Consider the following 14,862-nt stretch of genomic DNA (forward strand, 5'->3'; position numbering starts at 1 on the left):
GTTGAGTTATTGAGCATTGTCTTGTTCTTTTATTATTTATTATTAAATACATGTAAACCCTTTAATTGTGGCTGGTTTGTTAGAGATATTTAAGTTCTTACAGTACTTGCATATGTATTTGGTGACACTTTACATGCCACTCTTAAATAGCCTTGCAAGTCTTGGTCGCACTTACCATTTGGATAATAGTAACATTACACAGTAAGATTGGTCACGCTTTGGGAAGGGCCTTAAAGTAGCTGATAAGGGGTTCTGGTGGCAGTGCTAACTACCCTATGGTCTGGGTAGAAGACAGCATAGCTAGTAAACCTGTCCCAGCCTCTCCCAGGTGTGTGTTTGTGTATAAATCAAACCTCAACATGTGCGTGTGTGCCAGCTACTTGGGGAGGGACACGAAGCACTGTGTGGACAAAGAAAGTGCTGGGAGGACTTGGCTTGGAACCCTGGCAAAGGACTCAACTCTATAGTTGTGCCAGTGGGAAAGTCTTATTGGGGATATTGGAAAGAGAGGGAGAAACCAGCCCCAGACTGACTGTGATCTCTGTGTGCTCTTAAGGGAAACTGGACTTTATTGTGTGTGTGCTTGTCATTCTCTCAATGTGAATATCCCTCACTGCTGCTAGCGGTGAGGATTGAGGTTCCTTGATTACTGGGCCAGTGCAGGGGAGTCTCTCACACACACACGCACACACACACACACACACACACACACACACACACACACACACACACACACATATATATATATACACACACACACACACACACACACACACACACACACACACTCACACTCACACAAACTTTACTTTCATTCTTCTACGCCTTTTAAAAATGTATTTAGAAATTAGAGGTTTTTTGGTCTAGATTATTTTCCCTTGACCATTTAAACTTGTTTCTAGTCATTTTAATTTTTCCATGTTCCAATTTTAGAAGACACAAGAAGTGATTTGCAAGAGCCTGGGACTGTACCTGCCATTATATGAGAGGTTAGAAAACCTGCAGAATTTTGTATATTAATTAAAGCCCTCTCCCTGTACTGGACAGTAGACACAGGGCAATACTTGTCTACACTGAGCTGCTTGTGAATATGTATACTTCTACTGACTCATGCTGATCACCTGAATGGCGTGCAATTCTTTGCCAGACTTCCACTCTCTCTGAAGTCCCTGTATATGTGTGTGCAATGCCTTATTGGTGCAACTGCACTGCAGCTTCTGTGGTCTTCTTTCTCCTCCCCAAGGAAGGGCGAGATGACCTCAACTATTCAATTCCACTTCATTCATTAACATCTTCCAGCACCTGGGACACTGACCAAATCCAGGTCTTCTAAGGCACAAATAGTGACAAATTACTACACTGTGGAGTTTGTTATAACACTTAAAACTGAATGGTGAAGATCTGTAGTTGTAGTTGTGAAGAAACAGTCTGACCTCAACCATTACTAAACAAGTGAAATAATAAAACATGTTTCATGCTAAATCTCACACTTGACTAATTGTTTCCTGAAGTTACAACATGCGAAAAATCAAAATATAGAGTGATCTGACCTTCCAGCATCAGTTTCCTTGAAAATTCCATCCTGATTTGGACAAAGCTCACAACTTGGAGAAACTCCACATTTACAGGCATCACAGAACCAGGGCTCTGTAGAGTTTTCAGAAGCTGAACTCATAATAGAATCACTTTCTCCATCCACACCATAACATCCTAAAAAAGAAAAGAACTACAGGTCAGAGAAAACTCACTTTTAACATTATAGCATATATTTATTTAAAAAAAAAATAATATTAACTGCAAGAGTAAACCACTGTTTTCTAGATTTACAACAGTGAATACTGCTCAGTCTAATGTCTCAGACTAGGAATCACTAAAAACCATAAGCTACAGACAGCAATATCAGACATCTTCGTAGCAAATCTGGTGAGGAAGACAGAAAAGGTATGATTAGTGTGAACTGCACCATTAAAGTAGCTCAACTGACATGACATTGTACATACAATATCTACATTGTAAAATCAATAAATAAATTGTTCACATTTTTCAAGGAGAAAGGGAAATGGTGAAAATAAATCAAAGGCATATCACAGATGGAGAAGACACAGCACAGCATCTGCACTGTCAAATATTCATATTGAGTGCGATGATGTCAGATAGTGCCAGCAGTGCTGTGGGCAGTGTATGTGTAACATACGAGAGCATAGCTAGCTGATGTTTGTAAAGAATTATATGTCATTTTAATACCAAACTGATTTGTACAGATGTTTGAGTTAAAAATGCATTTGTAAAGCTGCTTGTGTTAAAAATTTATCAACAGTGGGTCCTGTTGGGACAGAAAATAAATATACATGTATGTCAGGCTGTACTGTTGTAACTGCTGAAATGTACATATTTTAACAGAGCATACTGGAAGGTAAGGGGTTAGGCTCACTCAGCCCAGCTACCCTTAAGTAAATTTCTCTAAAATTAAAAGATGTGATTTATTCCATAAAGATTCTTTCTCACAGGTCTGAAAGCAACCAGAGATGCAATGTCTATGAAAAGCCTTTCTGCAAGAAGGGTAGAAGTGTTGAGAGTCGATTATCCAAAATGTCAATTGTCCTTATGCAGCTTTCCAAAAGTCTGAATATGTAAACATTGTGGTGGTGCTGTGGTAGCGTTGTCGCCTCACAGTAAGATGCTGTCCGGTTCGATTCTCAGCTAGAGCGTCTTTCTGCGTGGAGACATGTGTGCATGGGCGTACCTTTGTTGAAGGTTGTCTGGCAAGCCGGTACGTAAAAATCAACTGCCAATCATTAGCGGACCGGAGTTCCGCTGTGGCGACCCCTAACCAGGAAAAGCCGAAAGACACAAACATAAGTATTCACTTGTGTATGCCTTTTGAACTTGTACAACAATTATATACTGTATTTTTCTTGCTTAATGTTCATCACAAACATTTTTAGAAGTTTTTTTATCCGGTTCAATTACATGTTTGATTATCTGAAGAGTTTGATTATCCGAACTACCATAGTTCACAATTAGTTCAGATAATAGACTCTCTATTGTATTTCCTGTGATCAAATAGATACCCAGTATTCTAAATGTTTTCTTTCGATTATTTATTAAATATATCTAAACCTTTTATTGTGGGTGGTGTTTTAGAAAATATTTTAAATTTTGAGAGTACTTGCATTTAATTAGTGGTACTGCAGGTCCATGCTCCTGAAAGTCTTGCTGCTTGAAATGCTACCATTTGTATAAGTATTAATTTTACTGAGAGTACCTGGGTACCTTGGTAAGAGTCTTAGAGGAGCTGGCTGGTGGCAGTGAGACCTTTTATTCTGGGTGAAGGTGGCAAAGCGAGTAAACTCTGCCAGCATTTCCCAGGAGAGTGTGAGTGTGAGGAGAGTGAGACTGAGAGTGTGTGTGTGTGTGTGTGTGTGTGTGTGTGTGTGTGTTTGTGTGTGTGTGTGTGTGTTTGTGTGTGTGTGTGTGTGTGTCTTCTTTTCTCGGTGCATGTCCCCCACCGGTGTCAGTGGTGAGGACTGAGACTCCTTGATCACTGGCCCAGAGGAGGGACGTCACACATTGGTGATAGTGGTGGGACATTAACTGAACTTCTGTAGCCTGTAAGCAGTTATCACTAAAGGTGTGTGTACTCTCAGCAGCCACACAGTAAACATACAGTGTTTCATTTTTCACAACAGTTTATTTTTGTTAATTTAGTTTAGCTAGGGAAAGCAGGCAACGATGTCAGCAGAGGATTATGTGAAGCTGACAGTGAACCAGTTGCTAAGGTGTGCAAATCCAAAGAACTGGTGCATGCCAACCTGACTGAAAAGGAAACTATTTCAGCCTTAATCGCAAATGCAGCACAGACCAGCAACCAGAAAGACAACCAATCTGGTGATGGGGATGTACAACCCTCAGAAACAGGACAGTTCACCTTTTCCTCAAAGGATTTAAAAACGTGCCTGGAGTTAGAGACTTAAACCACAGGCAAAATGTATGGAATTAGAATTGGCAGAGAGACTGCAGCACTTGAAAGATGAAAAAAATGAGAAGCAGCATCAACATGAGGAGGACATGCTGACTCTTCAACAGGAACATGGACATAATGGGGAGGGGAATAACTGAATCTCACAAACAATCAAGCTCAGCAAATTTCTTCCACAGTATAAAGAAGGGGATAGCTTTTGTGAAGATAGGTGAAGGCTGCCAGCCTAGCTAGATAGAATTTTGCAGACAATTCTGTCATTTGTAAATATTAATGTAAGCCACAGGCTTGTTCTCTTAAATGTGAAAAGACTGTACTGGATGTTGAACTGAAAAAAATTTAACAGTGCACTTTGCTGTAAGAAAGCTGATACGTCAAGCATTGTGAAATTCTTTGATCTAAAACTCGGAGCAGAGATATCTAGAGGGAGACATTCTGCCTACTGTTTTGAGGCCAGAGATAATAGCTAGAATTTACATGTATAATTTATTTTATTGCTCTGGCTTCCTGACCAGCTGCAAGATCAAAAGAGCTATTAACCTCTTACAGTTTCTGTTAGCCTGGGAACCAGAAAGAAATGATGTAATATGAAATGAATCAGTGGTACTGTGTTATCAATTTAAGGACAGAAAGAATGAGGGCATTTAGCATTTGTCTTGAGAACATCCAACTCAGCAGCACTCTGCCTGTATCTATATGTAAGTTTATTTTAAAACTGTGTTTTCTCTTAGATATAGCTAGGAACTAAGAAGATTATTTTTTTTTTCTGTACTGATGGCAGAACTTTTCTATTGTATTATTTTAAGTATTTCTCTGTGATCTCTGAACTCTTGACTAGCAATGTGTAGTAAGAAGCATTGTCTTGTGTTTTTATTATTTATTATTAAATATTTTAAACCTTTCAACTGTGGCTGTTTTGTGTAGAGATACTTTAAGTTCTAGAGTGCATTTCATGTATATAGTGATATTGGCCAAGCCACTCCAATAAGCCTGGACTGTTCAGTTGCACTTACCATTTGAATGATAATATTGCACAGTATAATTGGACAACCTTTAATAAGGGCCTTTTGGTAGCTGATAAATATTAGTGGTTGGTGGCAGTGATTCCTATCATATAGTCTGGTTAAAAGGGGCATAGCTGAGGAACCTGTGCCAGTCTTCCCCAGGAGTACATGTATGGTTGTATATAACTCATCTCAAAGTGTGTGTGTGTTAGCTACTTGGGCAGGGACATGAAGCACTGGTTGGAGAGAGAGGGTGCCAGAGGTTTTAGCTTGCCCACTAGGCTGAGATCTGGACCCTATAGCTGTGCCAGTAGGGAGTCTTATTGGGGATCTGGTGAGAAAGGGAGAAACCAGTCCCAGACTGACTGTGAGCTCTGTGTGCTCTTAAGGGAAATTGTACTTTATTGTATGTGTATTTATTATCCTTTCCCTATATGGACGCTCCTCGCTGGTGTTAGTGTTGAGGATTGAGGCTCCTTGATTGCTGGGCCAGTGCACATGCGTCATATATTAATCGTTTGGCAGTGGTGGGATATCCACCCCACAAATTAATTGGTTGGCAGTGGTGTGGGTAGTGTGAATTCCTGTAGCTTGTGTACAGTGATCACTGAAGGTGTTTTTGCACTCTAAATCAGCCACGCAGTGAGTACTCAGAGTTCAGATCACAAAAGTTTTATTTCTTTTGCTAGCTTAGTTAGTCAGGGAGAGCAGGCAGCATGTCAGCAGAGGAGTATGGAAAGCTAACAATGAGCCAGTTGGCTGAGATGTGCCAGGCTAGGGGACTGGTACATGGAAACCTGACTAAGGCAGACAAGATTGCAGCTTTGGTCATAGCTGCATCAGAAAACAGCAACCAGGTGGATGATCAGACTGGCAGTGGAGATGTAGCACACTTAGAGAATGGAAAGCTCAACCTTTCTACAGAGGACTTGAAAATCCATCTGGAGCTAAAGAAACTCGAGTTGGAGGCCAAGTGTGCGGAAGTAGAAGCAGCTGAGAGACTGAGGCATCTAACGAGTGAGGACAATGAGAACTTGCAACGTTTCAGGCTGAGGAGAATGAGAAACTGCTACACCTGGAAGCTGAGGAAAAGGAAAGGCAGAGGCAGCACAAAGAGGAGATGCTGACTATTCGCCAGAGTCATGGAGGTAATGGGGAAGGGAGTAACCAGACCCCAGAGGCACAAAAGGTCAGTAAATTTTTTCAGCAGTTTAAAGAGGGGGGATAATTTTGATAGTTTCATTCATATGTTTGAGAGGGTATGTAAACAGTATGATGTTAACCAAAGGCTCCGGGTACAGTTCCTGACCCCCTTACTCCATGGTAAAGCTGTGACTGTGTTGTATAAATTTCTGATCAGGAATGTTTTGATCATACTAATGTTAAGAACTGCTTGTTAGAATTTTTTAAGCTAACACCTGAAACGTGTAGGAAAAAGTTTTGTGAGCATAGATGCAAGGCAGATGAAAGTGTATGTGATTATATTGCTGAGCTAAGCACTTATTTTCATAGTTGAGTGAGTGGGTGTCAGTTCACCACTTTTGAAAGACTGGCAGACCATTTGGTGAGGGGACAGGCCCTTAGCACTTTGCCTGAGGACATGAGAATCTGGTTGGCAGATTGGGAGTGTAACTCAGCAGTTGAGCTGGGCAGAAAAGATAATCTCTACTTAAGAAGCAGGGCACCACTGCACAAGAAGGGCAAACCCCAGTACTGCACATAAATATAAAAGAAACCATGGTGGGCAGCCTCCACTCCAACAGAGTCCATGGAAATCCACTAGTTCAGGTACATGGCCAGGATCAAGGTTATGATATTTTAAATGTAAGCAGAGGGGCATATAGCATACAAATGTCCACTGAAGCAAGATGGGGAACAAAAGGTGGAGGAGCCAGCTAGTAGGAATATCCGTATGCCAAGTGGTATGCTGTCTGGAGATAACAGGAGTATCAAACTATCACCACAGTTTATATCCTATCTTAGTGAATAGAAAACAAGCCACTGCTAAGAAAGAGACAGTCTTAGACATAACCATTATGAAGGCTGCAGTGGTTAAATAGGCGCAGTGCTTGCTTGAGCAGTCCACTCTTGTCAGAGCTTTATGAGGGACCCTATTCCAAACACCTTTGCCCAGGGTTCACCTTGACTGGGAGGGTAGAAAAAAGGAAGCAAACAAGTAGATGTGTTTGAGGATATTCTTGCAGGTGTCTTAATAAGGAATAATTTTGATAATGCAGTACCTTGTGTGCATGCAGTTACATGTAGTCAAGCATGTGGGTCTGGTAGCCAGGAGACCCAGACAGATCCCACACCTGAAGCCAGGGCTGGTGATGTGGCTATTTCAGGGAGGGAGCTACCCTGTAGCAGTGAGCCTGAAGGCACAGCTGCTGTTAGGTACTGATGTTCCCTTGGACAGAGTGGCTGCAAGGTCAGAGGTGAGTGGTAGTACCCAAGCTGACAGTGAGGTACTGCTGTCAAAAGATATCAGACTTCCTGCGGGAGGGGAGCTGGGAAGGGTCACAAAGGTAGAGCTGAGACAGGCTCAGCTCTCGGAGCCTACATTACAGAGCTTGAGGGAGGTAGTTAAGGAGGTACCTGATTCTCAAGAAAAAGGGGAGTCTGTATATTGGAACAAAGGGCTACTGTATAGAGAATGGACCCCTAAGGGAGGGCTAGAAGGTGAGGTAATACAGCAGTTGGTAGTGCCCAGAGCCTACCATCTGTCACTTCTAGCCACAGCTCATGACATCCCTTTTGCAGGTTATATGGGCATAAAGCGTACCAATAAACGTATTATGCAGAACTTTTATTGGTGTGGGATTGCAAGGGATGTAACTTGATACTGCAGGACCTGTGAGCAGTGCCAAAAAGTAGGTAAGGCAGGAGTCAAGGTCAAAGCTTCTTTGATGGCTCTGCCTAAGATTGAGGAGCCATTTCAGAGGGTAGCTATGGATATTGTGGGACCTCTGAATACCCCATGTTCCACAGGAGTAGATTATGCTACTACACACCCTAAGGTGGTGGCTCTTTCTTCCATTGAGGCAGAGAAGATGGCAAATGCTTTGTTAGATATTTTCAGCAGGGTAGGTTTCCTGAAAGAAATACTGACTGACCCAGGTGCCAATTTCATGTCAGACCTGCTGGCTTGTCTGATGGAGCACTATGAGGTGAAGCACCTAAACATCACCCCCTACCACTGCCAGACTAATGGCCTTGTGGAGAGGTTAAACTCTACACTAAAGACCATGCTAAGGGCATCTGCAGACCAGCTGAAGAGAGTGGGGCAAATATTTGCCCCATCTGCTCTTTGCATACAGAGAGGTACACCAGGTATCCACAGGTTTTTCACTCTTTCTGTTGCTGTATGAGCATGGGGTTAGGGGCCCTTGGATTTGATTTGTGATGACTGGGAGGGTGTCTGTGAATCCCACAAGGAGTCTTTTGTGGCATAAAGGGAGCACATGGGCTTGGTCCAGGAGAACCTGGCAGGAGCCCAACAGCAAAAAAAGTCTGGCATGGCAGGAATGCTCAAGCCCGAGAGTATGTTGTGGGACAGCAGCTTATGGTGCTCCTTCCTGTCAGACACAATAAGCTGCAGGTAGCTTGGGAAGGACCCTTCAAAGTGGTAAGGAAGGTCAGCGATATTAACTACGTGGTAAACCTGCTAGGCAGGAGGCAGGGGAACAAGCTGTACCATGTTAACATGATGAAGCCTTACCATGACTCGGAGGCCCTTGTTCTGAGTATTTGCAGTGGGTGGCAGAAAGAGACTGAGGGGGATCTGGTGACTGAAATCCTCTGTGATATTCTAATCGACACCTCAGTAGAAGGGGTAGCAATGTCCCAGTGGCTATCCTCTAACCTGTTTGAGAAATCCGAGCAGTGTTACAGTTGTTTGGGGACATGTTTACTGGAAAACCTGGGTGCACCCACTGGTGCAGCACCATGTTGATACACGACCCCAAAGAACTATCAAGCAGGCTCTTTACAGGGTGCCTGAGCGAGTCAGACAGACTCTGAGGGTGGAGAACATGAAATGTTTGAACTGGGAATAATCCAAGAGTCCAGCATTCCTGGGTACTCCCCAGTGGTGCTTGCACCAAAGATGGATGGCAGCACCAGGTTCCGTGTGGACTACAGAAAACTAAACAGCCACACAGAGTCAGATGCTTACCCTACACCTAGGGCAGATGAAGCCTTAGAGTGCTGGGTGGGGCTAAGTATCTAACCACTACTGATCTGACCAAGGGCTGCTGGCAGGTGTCCTTGACTCCCACCACTAGAGAGGTGTCAGCCTTTGTGACTCCTTTCAGATTATGCAAGTTCATGAAGATGCCTTTGGAATGAAAAATGCCAGGGTAACCTTGCAGAAGCTGGTAGGTCATATCCTAGCAGAAGATTATGCCCTTAATTACATGGACGATATTGTCATCTACAGCCATTCTTGGCAAGACCACCTTCAGCATATCAGGGAGGTACTAGGCAGACTGCAAAGGGCAAGGTTGACCATTAAATCCAGTAAGCATCAGGTGGGTATGGCAGAGGTCTTCTACATGGGACACAGAGTGGAGAGTGGTAAGATCATGCCTGAACCAGCCAAAGTGTAAGCCATTCAGGCATGGCCTGCCCCTGTTACCAAAAAGCAGGCGAGGGCATTCTTGAGGACAGCGGGTTCCTTCCCAATTATAGTACAACAGCTGCTCCCTTCACTGACCTGGCGAGGAAAAACAGCCCAGATAAGGTTACGTGTACCCCAGCCTGCGAGCAGGCATTCCAAAAGCTTAAAGGGGCTTTGGGGGAACCCCCTGTGTTAGCCAGTATAAATTACAGCAGAGAATATGCTGTGCAGATGGATGCTTTGAACCATGGGGTGAGGGTTGTAATCAGCACCCTATTGTACATCTCAGCCATAGACTCCAATCCAGGGAGAAATGCTATGCAGCTGCAGAAAAAGAATGTCTAGCCATAGCATGGGCACTGCAAAAACTTCAGCCCTATCTGTATGGAAGGACATTCACTACAGTTACAGACCATAATCCCTTAACATGGCTACATTGAGCCAGCCAGCAAAATGCCAAGTTATTAAGGTGTAGCCTAGGGATGCAGTCAGGCATACGGCATGACAGTGAAAAATGTAGTGTGGTCAGCAATGCCAATGCAGATGGGCTCTGAAGACAGGGTATGGGTTAATGTGTTCCCAGACATGGTCACTTCTCTCAAGCAACGTTTCTCCAGGGTCACTTGAAAAACTAGTTTGAATCTTCAAAAGGGGAGGGGGGAGATGTGATGATGTAAGGTAGTGTCAGGTGTGCTTTGTGCTAGGGAGAATAGGGCAGTGCATATGTAACATATGCTAGCATAGCTAGCTGGAGTTTTATAAAAGAATTATATGTCATTTGAATATCACACTGATTTTATACAGATGCTTGTGTTAAAAATATATGTGTAAAGCTGCATGTGTTAAAGTATCAACCGTTGGTCCTGCTGGACACAGAAAATAAATATAAATGTATGCCAGGTTGTATTGCTGTAACTGCTGAAATGTATACATTTTAAAAAGAGGATACTGGAAGGAAAGGAGTTCAGCTCAGCCCAGCTAACCTTAAGAAAAATAGCCTGAAATTAAATGATTTGATTTAGGCCATAAATATTCTATCTCACAGGTCTGAATGCAGCCAGACACACAATCCCCCGGATTCTCAAAAGCCTGCAGGGAGTGCAAGATGAGTGCAGGAGCTCACGCAGGCAATATGTCTGCCGTGCAATCCAGGAACAGCCGGCAGGGGCGTGCACGAGAGCTCCAGCATTAATCCTGCACAGACTAAGCCCTAGTATGCAAATCACCTCATTTGCAGGAGAAATCCATGCAAATGAGGTGATTTTGCAATCCAGGAAGCTTGTAATAGTCCGTGAAAGACTAGTGCAATCTGCAAAAATATACTCGGTTAGTAACCGAGAACATTTATGCAAATTCCAAAACGGAGCTATGACAGTTCCAAATAAAGGCTGCATATTATTAAGGAAGCATGCCAATGACCAAGTAGAAGGCCATTGGCATTGCAAACTGTTTTTTAAAAAAAAAAAAACAACACAACTTTTATTTTTTTTTTCACCGATCTCGGCTGTTTAAGCATAGGGCAGCGGCCCGCAAATGGGATCGGGGGAAAAATAATAAAATAAACCTAAAATAAGCATTCCAACTAAAATCAGTATTCTGCCATGCAAGTCAAGGGCAGACATAAGACAACCTGGCCAATGAATAATGGTTGCTAAGGGGGGGGTGGCTCAGTGTGGGACATGTAACTATGCATTAGCAGGCAATCCTATGCAAATGAGGGAAATGTTAGTGAATCCCAGTTTTCCCCAGGGTGTAAGAGTATAAATAGCTGGGTGCAAGACGAGGATATAGGAGACATCATGGGGGGGGGGGGGTCAGGCATACTGTAAGTGGATTGGAGCCCTGTGACACGGGATTGTTCCTAGCTTAGCACAGCTAAGCAAGGGGTGTGTCTAAACCTACCTAGCACTCTTTACAAAGTGTAAGCGGGTGTGCGTTCCGCACACCGGGTTTTACAGGAAGAAAAAGGAAGTTAAACCAGGAAATAGCAGCTCTGTGCACATCTGAGCACTCTGTTTGCGCGGCGCGCACACGGGCTTAAACAGGGAGGCAATGGTGGAAGGTAATCAAGGAGAACTAGCTTAGTTGGCAGGTGAAATGCATCAGAATCAGCCAATAACACAGACAGCAGACCAGACCAGCACAGAACACTACTACAAACTAAGCAAACACCTTCTCTTCTGGTTTTTCCACACTCTACACCACCGGTATATACAAGCGGGGAAATTTTAACAAACAAACCTACAAAATGAGAACGGCTGCAGCAGGCAACATAGAACATCATGTGCAAGAGGGTGAGGATGTGAATGCTGCCAAACAACCCACAGTGAGGAGACGGAGAAGGGTGTACAGACTCAGGGTAACCCACCAGGGGCTACACGAGCTGGAGATAGTGGAGCGCTATAGGGTGGACAGAGACCTCCTACATCAAATTGCTGAGCTGCGCTGGCCACACCTGACACACCAAACTGGTTGAGGGGAACCCATCCCAGTGGATACCCATGGTATGTGTAGGCCTAGGTATACTATCCACAGGTACCTCCCAAAGCACAACTGGGGATATCATGGGGATCTCACAGGCATCAGCATCCAGAGTATTCCACCAGTTCCTGTATGCCATGGCAGCATATGACAGTGAGAACATATATTTCCTCAATACACGTGAGGCGCTGACCAGCAATATGTGTCTCTTCCACCAAATAGCAGAACACCCTGGGGTAATGGGTGCTATAGACTGCACGCACATATGCATCAAAGCACCACCCAGTGAGCAGGGTAGGGCCTACATCAACCATAGGGGCATCCCCTCCATCAACTGCCAGGTTGTATGTGATGGCCAGGGCATTAGAATGAATGTGTGTGCTGGCTACCCTGGAAGCTATGACGATTCACACACATGGCATCTGACGCAGCTCTACCACAGATTTGCCAATGTGGGCATCCCCTACGGTCACCTAGTGGGGGATGCTGGGTACCCACTGGAGCCTTGGTGGATGACACCCATCAGAAATGCACACACACCTGAACAACGCCATAATGAGGCACACGCACAGGCCAGACATATAACAGAGCGTGTGTTTGGGATGCTCAAGTCACGGTTCCCGTGTCTGGACACATCCGGTGGAGCCTTGTATTCACCAGCTACATGTACCCAAATTGTTATGGTATGTACTATGCTACACAATATGATCCTGCGGAAAAAGCTGCAGCAGGAACAGCATGGGGTAGGGCCACACAGCCCCCCACCAATGCCAAGGCCTGTACAGGCACAGAGTGACTCGGAGGAGGAACATCCTGAGCCTGCCCCAGAAGGCAGAAGGAGGCGTGCCCAGTATGCCCTGGCCTTGGCAAAGAGGCAACGCATAGCATATGAACTGACACAGTAGGGACCCAGGGAATGACGCCTCTCTCTGACTCGCACAGACAGTAAAAGAGATGTCAAACATGCTACTACTGTGCTCAACCATGTAAAGGGAGTGTACTATGTGCATCCGACATACGCAGCCCTCCAGCACCATCCTCAAGTCTGGCACACCCTCAAGGTAAGTCAATCAACCTACCAGTTGCCAGAATGTGTTGTTACCTATTGTATGGATGTGAGCATGCAAGGGAATTGGGCGGCTGAATGTTACGCCAGCAGACACCCATAGTGGCACCATGACATTTGTAACACATACTGGAGTCACCATAGTAGCCAGTACTACACAGGGTGACAAAACCCACTGCAGGAAATGGGCTGAGCGACATGTGTGTCCATAAGACCCACACATGTCAGCCAGGAAGGTTCACATACCCAACAGCAGTCTCAGCCAGCAGGACAGGTGTAGACAAAAAAGTGCTGTACTATGGACTCTGAATGAGCCCTATGGGTAACCCCTCCCCCAGGCCTACACAGACAGACTACAGCAGGCCAGGCAGTTGGATGTAAGTTGTGAAGGCTAGGAAGTCAGAAACTACTACGTAGGTAATTAAAGCTAAGATCTGTAGTACACTAGTATGCCTCTAGCCAGCACGATAGATAAGACTACAGACTGAAACAGAGTACTTGACATACCAGTACGGTCCTAGCAAATGTGTGCAAGTGTCAGGTGTGCCCCCCCCATCCTACATACACTTATAGTAACAGTCAGGTGTGCCCCCCCACTTCTGTATAAAAATGTAGAAACAGTCAGGTGTCCCCCCCCCCCAACCACTAGGCAGAAATGTAGCAACAGTCAATGCCAAATGACCGATGGATACCCTGCAGACACAGCATGCTACCTGTCGGTGTACAACACAAAGGTCAGCAACGCAGTACAAACTAGCTGGACTTGATCTACACATGCAATACATATGGCCATACTGGGCATGCTCACACACAAACACATGAAGGCCATGTCTGCAAATACCAGTGGACCAGATGTATCTGGCAGTCGCAGTTCTTAGTGCAGACACGTCAGTATGCACCACTCCTGCCTTTCACACACAGTGGATAGGAATACAGACACATATGTAAGGACAACATAAGTTAATAAGCCAAAGGTAGATGGACATAGATGTGTGGAAGAGGGTGACCATGACAAGGAGCCATCCGGGCCTGTCCCTCCCAGCACACAGCCAAAGGACCCCAAACACATGAGGTGCAGATGTCACTCATTGCAGATACTAGCCAACAGTATCTGTCAGCATGACAAACTATGTGGTGCACGCGCCAGCTGTGCAACATGACTGTACAAGGAAGTAGTCATCTAGTAGCTGTATACACGTACCTGTGACATATGAACCCGTGTGTGCCCGCATGTGGCATGTCAACCCCTACATGAATGAGTTATGGCCCATGCACATACCGCCCTCCCCATAGCAGTATTATGACAAGCCTGCTAAGGTCATCCAAAGTGAAATACAACTTTGGGAGAGCTGTATCTCAGTAATCTCCATGGCGCGTCCCATAACTGCATACCGCTGTAGTGATAAACTAGTTCGGTAGTAGTTCTAACCCCAGACTTGGCAATTGTGTGAGTGTGTGTGTGTTTGTCTGTCTATGACTGTGTAGAGAGAAATGCTTTTTAGGCTACTCACACTCCATACAATTCATGTACTCAACTTTGGCAAGGCTGCTGATGTCACTCACCTAGAAATATACCTCTGGGAAAGTCATAGCCCAGTAATATCCGTAGCGCGTCCTGTAACTGGGTACTGCTGTAGTGTGATAAAGTAGTTAGGTAGGTGTTCCAACCCCAGACCTGGCAAATGTGTGTGTGTGTGTGTGTGTGTGTGTGTGT

General features: G+C 44.6%; 1 protein-coding gene across 1 annotated transcript in view; it reads right to left on the reverse strand.

Annotated features, from left to right (window-relative positions):
- PHF14 (PHD finger protein 14) overlaps window positions 1–14,862 on the reverse strand; it is a 1,276,961-nt gene that overhangs the window by 862,900 nt on the left and 399,199 nt on the right. Inside the window, exon 2 of the mRNA XM_044066759.1 lies at window positions 1,551–1,710. Within this exon, the coding sequence (XP_043922694.1) occupies window positions 1,551–1,710 (160 nt within the window). The remainder of the gene's footprint in view (window positions 1–1,550; window positions 1,711–14,862) is intronic.

The sequence above is a fragment of the Protopterus annectens genome, chromosome 3.part1, assembly GCF_019279795.1.
Source record: "Protopterus annectens isolate FY-2018-M chromosome 3.part1, PAN1.0, whole genome shotgun sequence".
In the NCBI taxonomy this organism is placed as follows: domain Eukaryota; kingdom Metazoa; phylum Chordata; order Ceratodontiformes; family Protopteridae; genus Protopterus; species Protopterus annectens.